This window comes from Ambystoma mexicanum, chromosome 5p (assembly GCF_040938575.1).
Source record: "Ambystoma mexicanum isolate Mex_15411 chromosome 5p, UKY_AmexF1_1, whole genome shotgun sequence".
NCBI classification, from domain to species: Eukaryota; Metazoa; Chordata; class Amphibia; order Caudata; family Ambystomatidae; genus Ambystoma; species Ambystoma mexicanum.
The window spans coordinates 825,449,486-825,464,791 of NC_090930.1; the positions used below are offsets into that span (position 1 = coordinate 825,449,486).

The 15,306-nt window shown below is 44.0% G+C and overlaps 1 protein-coding gene across 2 annotated transcripts in view; it reads right to left on the reverse strand.

Moving 5' to 3' along the window:
* Positions 1 to 441: 441 nt before the first annotated feature.
* TBX20 (T-box transcription factor 20) overlaps positions 442 to 15,306 on the reverse strand; it is a 114,469-nt gene continuing 99,604 nt past the window's right edge. For both annotated transcript variants that reach the window (XM_069613246.1, XM_069613245.1), the window contains 2 exons: positions 15,037 to 15,149; positions 442 to 5,836 (listed from right to left, as the gene is read on the reverse strand). In XM_069613246.1, coding sequence (XP_069469347.1) covers positions 5,496 to 5,836; positions 15,037 to 15,149 — 454 coding nt within the window. In that variant the 3' untranslated portion in view covers positions 442 to 5,495. The remainder of the gene's footprint in view (positions 5,837 to 15,036; positions 15,150 to 15,306) is intronic.

A 15,306-nucleotide genomic window follows, 5' to 3' on the forward strand; every position in this document is an offset into this window, starting at 1 on the left:
TGATCTCCGGGTATTTGACCAGCAACCACAGTAAGCAAGCTGTAACGGAAGCACTGGCATCGTTATTGACGGTGCCGATGCTTCCGTGTTGCCCATTCCTATGGCAGTCAATGGGAATGGGGAATTACAATTAACCAGCGCCTGACTTTCCGGAACGCCGGGGTTGTAATCCCCTGGTGTTACTGGCAAGCCAGGTGCTGTTAAATCTTACAAGTCCAGCGGCAATCCGCCGGTAGCACCGGCAGGGTTACCGCCAGACTTGTAATTAGGCCCATTGCCCATATAATGGCCCCTGTTATCATGCAGAGTTTGAGTCTGCAGCAAGGTGTAATTTCTGTGATCTAGCTTGAACTCATATAAAGCGCTTATCAGTTTGAGGAAGAAAACAGAAAAGATAACATCAAAACACGCAGTCTTTTAATGAAGAAAAAATACCAAGACATTGGCATTTATTTACAATATTTCTGTGTTTATATACATATGTAAATATATATGCAAGTGCATATGCATATATATTTATATATCTATATTAATATATATAATTTTAAACAGTTTACAAATAACATTCAAATGTTATCCTTCAAATATCACATAATGTTGATATAACATTTCTAGCAGAAATAAATATATTGCACTTAAAAAGAGACGTCTCATTGAATGATGCTTCCTAGTTTTGATATGCGCATATTTACATGTTTTCAAGAAACTTCATTGTATTACACTTTATTACACAGTGACTGTGCCCACGCAATGCATTGACAACAGCTTATCACAGCAAATATTCAGAACTGTGGCACATTTTACTGAAAGAAGAGGCTATGTCCAGTTTACACCTTCCCTGGTTCAAAGAAGGACGTCCTCGGCAACCTGTTTCCAGGCATGACAATAGCATGGAGCTACTTCACAGGGTGTGCAATCACTCATCACTACATCATTACAGGGGGCGACCCGCCTTATTCTGCTTATTCTCGAACCCATATTATTCCCGCTAACCCTTCTTGACCGCATCCCTAACCTTCCAGCTAATCTTCCCATATCCATTGCCACCTTGACAAAGTGCTGACACAGACGAACTAATGGTAAGAATAAGTAAATGCATGAAGAAGTAAATGTCTGACGAAGTGAATGCAGAAGGAGTACATTTTGAAAACGTGTTTTCGGCGAAGTAAAGGGGGGATCCTAATCCAACATCCACTGCTGACTAATGGCCATCAAGGCAGAAGCAGGAAAAACTGAACCACTGAGAAACATGGCATTTTGGGAGGACAGTAGGAAAAGAATGCGTCCATGGAGTCATCGTGGTAAAACCCCATTCAAAGGATTGCGCAAAATGATTTCTCAGAAAGCAGCAAGAGATTTCATAATTTTGGCACATGGCATTAGAATTGTTACATGTTGGCACATGACAGACCTCGTTAAAATTTTTCAAAACAAAACATGCTAATCCATAACTACGGATCAGGAGTGCAGAGTCCACAGATGGGCGCATGCAGACGAGATCCATGCAGGGTTGCTGGATGCAGCCTATCACCAACAGCCTTTCACTCTATGGGCTCTGCATCTTCTACTAGTGGACAGTTCATAGGGAAACCAGTGAATGTGGGAACATCTGAACACTCTACCATCTTAACTTACCCCTGCCTCAAACTATAAACAGCCGGGCCAATATTTTTTAAATGAGCCTATGTCGCAATGGCTGGAAGAACCAGATCATGATATGTTGGCAATCCCAAATCAGACACTTCGTCTGCGCTTCAGACTTTAATGCATTTCATGCGGGAAACCCGTTTTGAAAAGCTGTAGGCATTTAGCAAATATGTTACTTTTCTGCTTTCATTTTTCAGGTAACACCGAAATGCGGAAGAAAGACGCATTGGTAAATTTGTCTTCAATCGATCCAATGTGCTTGTTGTCTCTGAGTAGCCTCTGAGCCTGGTGCCCATGGAATGCTGTACAATAATAGTCAATTATGCTTTGCCTCTGAAAGTGTTTGAAACAAAGGCTATGTAAAACCAGCCTACAAATTGCAATTGATCATTTGTGTCATGACTCATTATATTAAAATATTGCTGGAGCTTTAGAAATGGTACTTTTGTGAGTAGGATGCTAAAACACTTATAGCCTGATTCATGGAATTATTTGCGCGAAAAACGCAGATTTGCGCGCCTTTCTGCCCGAAAATCCCCATACTTCAAACAGGGATTTTCGGTCAAAAAGGCGCGCAAATCTGCGTTTTTCACGGAAATAATCACATGAATCAGGTAGTTATTGAAAAGCTCATTATGAAGTTATTGGGCCTCATTATAACCATGCCGGTATCCAGGTGGTAAATCCACCAGGATAATGTCAAAGGCTATTACCGCTTCTAGCATTCAGTCTGGCACCGGCTTACGAGTGACAGTGTTAATCCCTATTCATGGGCTCCATGTAATAAAGTTGTGGTGAAAATTGGCGTTTTACAAATAATCGCGGCAAAAAGGCCATAGTGTGGTCCCCTCAATATATGTAATGGATGCGGGGGACACCCCCACAACACATGTACCGCTATACCGGACAAGGGGAGCAGGGGACACCCCCGCAACCCATGTACCGCTATACCAGACAAGGGGAGCAGGGGACACCCATGCAACCCATGTACCGCTGTACCGCTATACCGGACAAGGGGAGCAGGGGACACCCACGCAACCCATGTACCGCTATACCGGACAAGGGGTGCAGGGGACACCCCCACAACCCATGTACCGCTATAACGGACAAGGGGAGCAGGGGACACCCATGCAACCCATGTATCGCTATACCGGACAAGGGGAGCAGGGGACACCCCCACAACCCATGTACCGCTATACTGGACAAGGGGAACAGGGGACACCCATGCAACCCATGTACCGCTATACCGGACAAGGGGTGCAGGGGACACCCCCACAACCCATGTACCGCTATACCGGACAAGGGGAGCAGGGGACACCCATGCAACCCATGTACCGCTATACCGGACAAGGGGAGCAGGGGACACCCCCACAACCCATGTACCGCTATACCGGACAAGGGGAGCAGGGGACACCCATGCAACCCATGTACCGCTATACCGGACAAGGGGTGCAGGGGACACCCATGCAACCCCTGCTCCCCTTGTGTGGTATCATGGAAACACTTTTACCGGGTCACACCGCTGCCTTTTTGCCGTGATTTTTTGTAAAAACAGCAATTTTCTGCTAAACCATATTACTGGATACCCATTCATGGAGTCCTATAGGACTCCATGAGGGGATTAGCCATCATTACCGGCACCGGCAATACCGGTTCCGGTAATGATGGCTTTTTTTGCCGGTAGGGCGCCTGCTGGAGGTAACTCAAGTGCCCCACCGGCAAACCTGTAGTCCTCCAGCCTGGTACTGTGCCGATGTACATCAATACTGGCGCTTTATTACTGGACCGGCAGACTTGGCATGAGGCCCATTCTACACTTTGCAAAATGCATTGTTTGGGAAAGCTGAGTGAATACTGACACCACTTGGTATATTTTGAATGAAACTTTAATTGAATTTGTATGTGACCTGATCTTCTGTCGGAGTTTCCTGTAAAATGTGATGCCAAGATTATAAATTAGTAGATCGTATTTCAAAAAAGGGTAAGTTAATAAGTCAAGGCCTGTGAATAATTGATCTATGTAATGAATGTATTAAGTGAGAAATTGGCAGCAGGTGATAATTTGGCTGAAGGATGAAAGCAGAAACGTTGCCTTGGGCTTCATGTAATGAGTACTGGAGCGTGGTTTCCTTTGGCGTCCATTGCAGTGTGTGTATTGGAGAGCAGACCTTGCACGTGGAACGTAGCTTAAGCCCAGTCACTATACTTTATGCTCTTCATATTGTTGTGTTGAGGGCAGCACTGGCAGAAGCAATGCTGGGCAAAACTGCTCTATGAATAAAGTGCATGTGGGGCACGCCCAGTGGCAACGTGGTAGGCCAGACGTCATGTGTGTTTTGAACTGAGGGATCGGGCATTGTTGTGAGTTATGCTCTTTGTTAACGTGGAGCCCTGTAGAGAAATGGTCTGAAGCAAGTTAGGAAGCAGACAAAACATGCCCTCAAACGCAAAATGCAAGACTTAGGAGGGCAAATATGTCCAACAATATCAGACAAACTAAGGGATACGTGATACTCAACGTTAGCATTGGTGCTCACAAAGAAACGAGTGAATTCAAAGACATTATTGCTTCAGAAAATGACACCTCTTCATCAAATTCACTTGTGGCAAGTTTCCAATATATGAAGGGATGGGCCGATTGGTCGGTATTGTGCACTGAGGTGGTTTGAATAGTGCTGCTATTACGAAAAGCATCCTTCCTTTCAGAACACCCTGTTATGCTGCCTAACCTTGCTTGACACAGCCAATGCTGCCCATGAAAAACAAAATACAAAATAACAAACACTACAACAAACAGCAACCTTCTGCTTTAGCTCCAATGCAAGCTATGCAGCTGCGCCTGGGATCAGAGACAATATATCACTGGTCTCTGCTCAACAACTCCAAAAGCAGCCATCTATAGGCTGACTCCTGACCCAGTTCTCTTTCCCTTGGCGTCGAGAGTGCACACTGTCAATTGACATCCATGCTTCCACCTCGGGCTTTGCATATATTCACATGTTCCCAAAAGCAGGACAACTTTTCAGGTGAATCTTTGAACTAATAAGTGCCCCATAGCTGGTCAACCCGGCCTGGCTTGAAGTTAACTAGATGCAGGAAAGTATTGGGTCCTGCCTAACCAATGAGGGACTATTCTGATCTCCTGATTCCACATGATTCTGTTACTAATAGGAAATGTAACATTGCACACTTGTATTAGTATCAAAATAGTAGGCATGTGGTGGGATCCACTTCACTTTGAAATCAGATTTGCATTGGTAAGAGGTTAGTGCAAGGCTCCTCAGAGCATCAGGAGAGAACGAACCCACGAAAAGTAAATGAACATGAAATATACATATATGAAGTCCTTCAAAAATCTCGGTCTTCTTCCAAAACACATACACGTTGCCACGAAACACTCAAGCCACAGCATTCTAAACATGCTCAAGTTATGGCAACCAGGCGCGTCACACTGGTTTCCGTGCATCGTGAAGGGAAATAACGTAAAATAAACGGGATCATCGACTCCCACATAATGATTTTCACATCGCTGGAGAAAGAGAGAAACAGAGGATTTTATAGAAGGCATCGTAGCCGTCAGACTTTGGCATATTCTTCCCATAGCCAATTGTCAATTTTGCCATCCATTTGGCTGTGCAGACAAAAGTTTGTTGACTCCTCCATGCTCATGTATTTCTTGCTACCTGTTCTCTTCACCACGCTGCGTAGTCTTGACCGAGGAACCACTTCCTGTGGTACATTAAATTGATTGAGGTCTATTAAGAATCCAGTTCTTCATCAATAAAGATTTCTTCCCTTTCCATAGAGTCTGAAGTACAGGGAACGAACCCTGCATTAACTTGAGTCAGTCATACGAATGGCGTCATCACTGCTGAGGAGTGACGCAGTCCCTGTATGGCTGCATAAGGCCCCTGTTGAAAGTAATGGTGGTATCTTGGCATGTGGAATGAGGGAAACGCTGGCCCGCTTCCTTGCATGGAGCTGGCGATTGCTGACGGGGTGAGTGGCATGCCCAGTCGACTATATGGTGGCAGTGATCCCTGGATGGGGTGAGGAATGGGGGTGGCGATGGATGCAGTGCTGGTACCAAGGGCAGCCAATGACTGAGGGTGCTGAAACCCAGAAAAACCAGATGAAGATGTGACCCAGGAGCTGAGAGATAAATTATCGGACGCTGTAAATGCCGATCCTGTAAAGAAAAGAAAAACATCAAGTTGTAAAAACATAAATTCAAGAATCTATCTCGTAAAACATCTAGAATTCACACAATCTTGCTTAAGTATCAAGGTTTGATATAAGAAGTTAGAATGATGATATATCCAAACCCTTCCTGCTATCCTTGTTGGTTTTTTACCATCGCTGCAATTCTTATTCAGTGCTATGATATATTCAGTGCTATGATATATTCAGTGCTATGATTTAATGTAAACAATTAATGTGAAGCAGTGCCTGATTAAACCCTGTGGAGGCCCCCCTCATAAATTACTTTAACGCGGGCACCAACATTATGGGTCTACAATAGAGGGACGACAAACCATATTTACTATTTGTTCAAGAAAATGAAAGAATTCTTAAGTCGCAGCCAAAAACAAGTAAAAGAGCCTGAACAAGATAGATCTGTTCTGTTAAATTAGATGGTGAAGTTAATCAAACTTCATTATAACTCAGAAAAGCTAACTTACAGTAACGCAGACGCCGGGTATATGTACTCGCTAGTGTTCTCGAAGCTTCGACTCGCAAATATTCTAATAGGGTCTGGAGTCAGCGGGAACTCACAGTAAGCTTAGTTTCTGGGGGTTTCTAGTCAGATAACATTGATGCAAGTAGTGTGCACGACGGTCGCTAGATGGAGATGACCATCGCTACTGTACATTACACCTGCGCAGTTTGCACCAGATTTTTCTACAGACTGACAGCTGCCAGGTGGGCATTTAAGAGACAAACTGTTATGTGAATCTGATGTCTCTGGGTTATGTACTTTAAGTTGTTAATGGGTACAGTAAATTAATACAGTATTTTCTCTGTAGAGTCTTTAATGTAAAGTTGTTGCCTTGAGTTGATTCATTTTTTTCTATCTTTTGGAAACTATTTAAGAAAGCTTGATTGTAATTTTCTTTCAAGATCAAATCAATATTATTTCAATCTATTGTTGCGGGTGCCTAAAAATAGTGGGGCCTACAGGCCAGTGCCTACTTTGCCTACTTGGTAATTCGGGACTGATGTGAGGTCGTTAGCAGCAGTTGATCGGTGGGACTGATTCTATGATATGATATGATACGGCATTTATAACGCGCCTATACGCAAGTGTTTCGAGGCGCGACGAGGCAAGGGAGGGAGAACAAAGGGAAGACAGACAACGACCTTACTAGGCCAGGTGTCATTCAGATTGCGCAAGTGAATGGGAGGGGGAAAAGGGAAAAGTGCGGGGGGGAAGGGCAACGGGAAAGTGCAGTACAACGGGTAGTAAACAGCCAGAGGTGGCAAGTGCAAGGTAAGTGCTGACATAAGTGCTGGTACGGGGACCGAAGGGATACAGAAAACAGTCCCCAGGTGCAGGTGTTGCCAGGGAGGCAGTGCAGGTGTGCAGCTGACGATGCCTGGGCCCAAGATCAAGCAGGGTGGCCAGGTACCCAGTGCAGTTTCAGCTAGGAATTGTGGGACCAGTTGAAGTAAGGTCTGTCTGTTCAAGAATGCCTTTCCCCAACGGGACCAAATATATAGAACATCTGGGGGTCAAGCAGGCAGTAGTCTCCCAACTCCATTACTTCATTGCTCTGCCTGTGGAAACACTATCCCGCATCCAATGACAACACCAGGTTTCTGTGAATGTGATAGTGCATCTGACATTTTTGCCGAGTTGACATGATCATGTATTGCCTAATTTCAGATTTGTTCATTTGATTCCAGTACAATACATGCCTGAAAACATTGAGTCTCCAGATAACTCACCATACTCACCACAGTCAATGGTGAGGTATCATGGGAGTCATGGCCCAAAACATCTGGAAAGGCTCTGGCTGCATGTTCCTACACTAAAGTAACACGTTACATTTAAATGTGCTTCCCTAACATTCAGTTGCTTGCCAGGTATTATCCCTGTTGATCCTAAGATTAGAAAATACAATACTATTAGATGGATGACATTGCCTGAAAATGCTTATCTTGTCTTGCTTTTCTTCTAGTTAACTCGCAGATGAGGCAAACGGGGACAGAGAATTCTACGTATGACTCTGACTCTTCACCCGAATGACAGGATTGTATGGGGTATTGAAATGTGTTCCTAGCACCCCTCACCCTCACCCTCATTGACAGAACATAGGGAACCTTTTGTCTGTAAATTATAGTACGGCGGTCACTGCACTATAGTTAAGTTGAGTATCAAGTTCCGTAGGAAACCCCAAAATTGATTGCTCATAGCTTTTACCTCTCATGACGGATTTGGCTGATATTTTGCAAAGAAAATGTTTGTCACAGCCCATACGACAGATGGCCTACTCCCATTAATTTGACCATAGAGAAAAAGGTCCACATGTCTGTGCAGCGCACGCAGAAAGCTGGATGGAATTGGACAAGGTATGAAACAACATAGGTGAAAAGCGTTGCCTCGATTTCCAGGAGGGGTCTGGGAGTATTCCATCCAGTAGTTCTTAAAATATTTGACAGAGAAGGGGTGCCCCATCTTCCAAAATTGTAGCTATATCTCCCATGGTGCTTAGCAGCAGAGAGGCTGTTCAGAAATGAAAAAGCTGCCATTTTCTTTTGTTTGATGCAAGACATAACCAGGGTTATTTTTCCGAAATAACCAGGATTAGCCAAAACAAAAAGTGGAAAAATGCCATTTAGAGGAGGAAAAAAGATGAAATGACAAGGGGAAAGAGGGGGCTTGGGGACCAAGTTCAGAGCTTGAGTTCAGGGTTATTTTCCCATAACTGGGGTTACAGTAGAAAACGGGACCAGGAATGAAAATGCATCCATGAATAACCAGGGTTATTTTATGAATAAATGGGGTTCTTTGTAGTACATTACTATGATTGGGGTTATACTAATAGTGGTTATGGGGAAAAGTTTTTTTTTTAAAAAGAGAATTAAAAGAATGTGATTAATAGAACAAAAGGTGGAATGGTACAGCAACAGTGGGGTGGGGGTTAATGGGTGTGGCTGAAGAATATGGCTACTGGGTTACTTTAAGGAACCAAATGGGGCAATATGGAAAGTGGACACAGCCAAGGGCCATGGCTAGTGGGCCCCAACAAAACCTATTGGGGCAATATGTGAAGGGACCACAGTGAAAGGCTGCGGCCACTGGCCATGGCCAAAGGCCATGGCTAGTGTGCTCAAAAGAAACCTAGTGGTGTGGCCATGGGCAATGGCGACGGCTAGTAGGCCCGTTTATGAAACCTATTGGGGCAATATGTAGAGTGGCTATGGGCGAAGGACATAGGCACTGGCCATGGACAAAGGACTTGGCTAGTGGGACTGGAAGAAAGTTATTGGGGTAACATGTATAGGGACCTCAGCTGAAGGCGGAGCCAATGGTCATGGGCGAAGGCCATGGCTAGTGAGTGGGAAAGAAAGCTGGTGTACTAAAAGATACAGTGGGCATGGCCAGGGCCTAAGGGCCTGGCTAGTGGGCACGAAAGACATGTAGAGTGGCCACGGTCCAAAAGATACATATTGGGGGAACAAGTACAGTGGACATGGGTGAAGGACATGATAGTGCTTGATATAAAACTGTGGTATAACAAAATCCTTGAAATTCACTGGAAAAACCTTAGTTAAGGTGCAGTTAAGTTGTGCAGATTTAGCGCAACAAAACCCTTGAAATTCAGCAGATGTAGGAAGTCATGACCAGCTTAGCTTGGCGCGTTCCCGTTCCAAACCCATGAGCACATACATTTAATGGGGTGCATCAACAGGAGCGTGAAGAGTTAAGCTGGTCATGACTTCACACATTCGCTGGATTTCAAGGGTTTTGTTGCGTTAAATCTGCACACTTTAACTGCACCTTAACAACGTTTTTTTCAGTGAATTTTACTATATAGGTGTTGTCTCTCACTCACCCTCACATTCTTTCATTCAACCTCTCATTCAGGTATTTCAGATTCATCTATTAGCATTTTTGTATTTATTTGTAGATATGTAAGATGTCTCAACGAGATAAACACATACATATCTGCTAAGAACAGTAACCAGGGTTTTCCTTAATCAGATGCTGTATGTCAGATGGACAGTTGATGAGTAATTGACAAATGCATGACGAGGTTTGCAAATGACAGAAACCAGGACGGGAAGAAACACATGACAGACAGTTGTAATGGGGGACCTGGTATGTACAATGGAGTTAGTTAGCGGGTACTCAGGAAGGAAGAGGAGTGTCTGAGTAAAGACCCCTTAAAGGTTGTGGAGATGGAGCTTAAGTGAAGATGTAAAACATTGGATGGTAGAAGAGTTTCTATCATGTGTATGCAGGGAGCTCCAGCAGTGTAGGACGAGGAAAGAGAAGGAGTGAAAGCAAAAGAAAGTGCAGGGTGTTAGGAAAAAAGAGAGATTGGGGAGGGAAGTGGATCAAGGAAAGTGTGAAGGAGAATAGATGGAGATACTGTTTCCTAGGTAAAGTGGAGACAGGCCATGCATTGATTTAATGATGAGCAGTAGGAATTAGAAGAGAGACCATTTTTTTTCATGAAACACCAGCTGCCGTGGAGGTGGTGTTTCAAGGTGGGAGAGGAGCGGGGGAGATTATAGAAGCTATGGGTGGCAAAATGTAAAACATATAAAAGCTACGGGTGGTAACTCGGACAGTAGACAAGGCCACTAAATACCAGGCTGAATATTCGTTTTTTTTAAGAGTTGTACATGAGGAGGAGGCATATTTTTCTGATGTTATGGAGGTGCGTCCTGGCCACAGAAGAGGTGGAAGTGAAAAAGTGTTGAAGGTTGATGTTGCTGTAAAAAAAGACTCAGAGGTTCTCTCACTCTCTGGCCGGCTTCCCTTGGCCCTCCTCCTACCCCTACTTCCGAGGCTAAGAACCTCAGGGTCATTTTTGACTCCACGCTTTCTTTCTCTGCCCACATCTCTGATGTCTCTAAAAAGTCAAACTTCCTACTGCACCTCCTCAGAGGTATTCTGCCTTTCCTCTCCTTACCCCAGAAGCTCACTGTCTCTCGAGCCCTGCTTCTCTCTAGGTTGGACTATTGTAACAGCCTCTTTCTAAATCTACCTTCTTCTACTCTCCGCCCTTTGCAACTTGGGATCGTATCTCTCCCGCTCTGAAATCTCTCCACTGGCCTCCAGTGGCTGCAAGGATTACATTCAAAATCCTTTGCATTGTCCACAAGGCTTTCTGGGGCCTGGGTCCAATATACCTTCAGCTGTCCCTTCGTAAATACCTTCCCTTTCCAGCTCTTCGCTCTTCTACTTCTAACTCCCTCAGGGTCAGTCATTTCTCAAAGAAACAAGCTGGGGGTAGATCTCTGTCTTTGGCTGGGGCCTCCCTCTGGAACAGCCTCCTTGTCACCCTGAAACTTGAGGAAAACCATCTCTGGTTCTGGAAGCACCTCAACACCTTCCTCTTTGCTTCTGTCCTCACCCCTCTTCTCCCCTGCTGATTCTGCTCTTTCTTGGCACTGTGCTCTTGGCCTACCTTCTGACTTCCGGGCACAGGTACCCGCTCACTTTGCCACCCACCCGCACTGCATCCTGGTAAACCCTTGCTCTGGGGCCTGTATCTGTAACCATACAGTCCCCCCTTTTTTCTCTCTGCACTTACCAGACTCACCCTGACTGTTGCCTCAAACCGAGCATTTGCCACCTGATGACTGCACTACCACTGTTGTTTGCTTGTTATTATTAATTTATTTATTATGTGTTTGTTTTCCTTTGCTCTGCACTTTCCACTTCTCCCCCTTCCATGCACTGCTTCCCTTTTCTCTCTCCCATGCACTTGCTCATTCTCAATGTCACTAGGCCTAGTAAGATCGTTATTTTTGTTCTCCCTTGTTACCCTCCCTTGCCTTGTCACGCTCTGAAACACCTGTGTACAAGCGCGATATAAATTAAATATCAATTATTAATGATCAATTACAATCCTTCAAGTTGCATGAAATCAAGTCCGGTGGGATGGGTGAAGGAAGGAAACGGGGGATTAGAGTTGGATGAGTGAAGGGAGATAGCTGCATTGCTGGAGGAGTTGGGCATGAGACAATCAAAAGTCCTTGAGTGATGGACTGCAGAGAGGCAGGCAGAAATGCGTGAGCAGGTCTCAGGAATGGGAGTACAGCATCATCCGCAAAGAGGTGGTCGGCGAATCCAAAGGAGGATATCAGTAGACCGATGGAGAATGTATAGACATAGCAGGTTGGCTTTCAATAACAAAATAACACTTTTTGAGATGATGTCGTATTGCACATGTTTCAAATAAATGCTGAGGTTTCAGATGAGTCCATGCGACCTGACTGTTGCCTTGTGCTTGACATGGAAGACTTCCATTTCTTACAGAGGACTATGATTTCATATAACAGAATATGGCTTCCTGTCAAGGACTAACACTTCGCCTCAGTGTTTCACACTAATGCTTCAGGTTTCGCAGTTTGGGCTATCGTTTCACTTATGCAGATATCATTTCACGCCTTGAAACACTTGTGTATAGGCGCATTATAAATGCCATATCATATCCTATCATATCATAATATCAGGTGACTGAGGATGGATTAACGCAACGGACAAAGGTCTCATTTGATTGACTGGTTTTATACTAATGGATAATGTTTCCCATGGATTACTAAAATAATTACTCAATTACCTAAGGCACATTATTGGCAATGGATTTGAAAGCATTTCTCTAGGACCTGCCTCCAAAGTCATTGCATACATTTCAAAATGTTCAGAAATATGCAGCACCCATCATATTTGGTATACAACACTACTGCAGATTGTAAACCACTGCATCAGTTTAAAATGAAATAGTTTCTAGAAATTAAAGCTTGTGCCCAGTGACCAAAGCAGTGCTTGGGTTATCTCCGATATCTTAGCAGGCAGCTGCAGCTTTAACGTCCATATATGGGCCATTTTGCACAGGATTTCTGATGTGCAAATCCATTCTACACCATTTTTGCTTTGTCTATAATAAGAGAAGGAAAGAAGAAACTGATTTTGCCCCAGTCCATATTACAAAATGGTTTTTACACCTGGGAGAAATAAGTCAAAGATGTGCATGTTTTGGCTCATAGGAGTTGCTTCAAACAAATGTCACCTCATTTACTTATTTTCTTGAAATATATCACTATTATGGTATTTATTGAGCGTGGACCTAGCATTGAGAAGCAACGGAGCGCTTTACAGATGAATACACCAGTGCAGATACATAACAGAGCCCTTTTCAGATGTAACAACAGAACAGATATACAGCAGTGGAGAGGATACAGAGGGAAACAGAGGAGGGGTACAGCTGTACCAGGTGGCGGGCGGGGAGGGGCGGGCGGCGTCTAGCGAGTCAGGTGGCATTGACGTCTTTCATATACTTCTAATGAACACCATCCTTCATTCAATTTACTAGACATCCAGGAAAGGCCTTCCATGTCCCATTGCTTGACCACACATAGATGCTTAGATCACGTGCCCGGCGTGTCAGCTGCTTGGTTTGCCGAGAGTTGCACTCAGTCAAATCTGCTTTGGTCCCTTGTTCACTGAATGGTTCGTTCACTTGCTGCCTGGTCTTAAGTTGCATGAAGCATAACTGTGCTTGGCCTTTCCAGTTTATGCACACTACACTCTAATCACTTGAATGTCTCCTTATTTTCTCTGCACGTTCACAAGTGTGAATGATCTCGTTTTTCATAAAGAACCTTTGATACCACACAGCTCACAATGATTTATGAAGAAATACTGGTTTGTGGGGGAGGGAGCGATACTATGGTTCTCTCATTTCACGGTACAGCCTTTTTTTTTTTTTTAAAGTAAACAGCATTGAATGTTAATGCTTCTGACAATTTATTTCAGTTCTTGCAACTTTAAATAGCTTCTCCAAGTCAGATTTATTTTTAAATGACTACCTCGCTCGTCTGCAAACTGTTGTTTTATGCTTAAAGAAGACATTTGTTTCACCATGGTACACATCAAAAGCATGACTGCTTGTAAACATCTTCCCTGCCACATTTCTTGAGGGTTTGTTTACGGCATTCTCCTCATCCAGCTCCTTTTGAATACCTATTATTTGTGTTTGGGCCAACAAGTAAGTCATTGCTGGTCATTTTCACACACACCAAGCACATTTCTGCCTTTTTCGTACATGGTAAACATTGGTCAATGTGTGTGCTGGATTAAAAGCATGTCTGTTGGCAGATGGTTTCTACTGAATCCAGTTGCTCTAATATGGATATAATGGTTGCAACACGCAAAAAAAGAAAATGTGGTTACATGCATGTCCTTAGTGTTGGCATGGTGGCGTCATGATCAGTGCTTGGTGACAGCCATTAGCAATGCCCATGGGCCATTGAACATACGTTTATTTTGCATTGACAGTGGCCTACAGCCTTGTCCATAGCAGGTCCCCAAGAGCCACCCGTGGTGGGGTGTGGCAATGGCTTGCGTACGCGGCCAGTGGTCATATTGCAGATACGTTATGCAACAGAATGCATGTGGCAGTCACTGAATGGGCTAACGGTTAAGTGATATAATGTGATTTATTTAATTATTTACCTATTTCAAGGCACAGACCTAGTTCCCAAGGAGCAGCAAAGTACTGGACATGCGATAACATGGAAGTGCTACTGATGTGATATAAAAGTGACAGGGAAGTTGGGACATCGTCTGGTTTATATTTCATGTATGTAACTGACTGGCAGAGAACCAGTTACTGATAAAACAATTGGGGGAAAAGTGATGCAAAAGGAACGAAATGGCATCACATAGCAATGATATATCAGGATGAAGGAGTATTTAAAAATGTGGCTCATACCAAGCTGATGTATAACTCTGATGAGTATTGTATGCAAAGGATTCACGCAGGAGTAACCTAGTGGGCAACAGGTCGGTGATACTGGCAGGGTTGACAGGTAAAGAATACTCTGACAGAGTAGCAATGGGATCAGATGACAGGGAGGTGCTGCGAGGGTGTTATGAGGATGTGATATGATGGCCTGAATGGGAGTGTTCGGGGTGGGTGACAAGCACTGATGCTGGCATTTCAGAGCATAAAGGGCCACAGCACAGTCTACACATTCTCAGAGTATTTCCATTTTCAAACGGCTATGCGTGTTCTCATCAACTATCCGATAGATCATTATGCAAATTATGTAAAAGCTTCTCCTTTAATGTACTTAATTCAATTCTTTCCTTTGGTTAGGTTTGAGTCATAATCCGGCCATCTCCCCCATAACCAGCACGCTTACCTCTGCTTTGCGCTGATTGGCTGTCATCTCCCATGATATCGTCTTCTCCTCCATACGTCCTGATGGGTGACCTTGCATAAGAATGCTTCTGAATTAGGCTCTCCACGCTTTCCCTAGTAACAACGACACACAAATAAAAATCCTTAAAATGATATCTGTGCTCCTAATATACTTATATATCAAAGTGCAGTTTGGAAACTGAGCATAGGAGGGAAGTCGAGTACACTCTGGGAACATCTCAACAATAGAAACATACAAACTGGATATGCA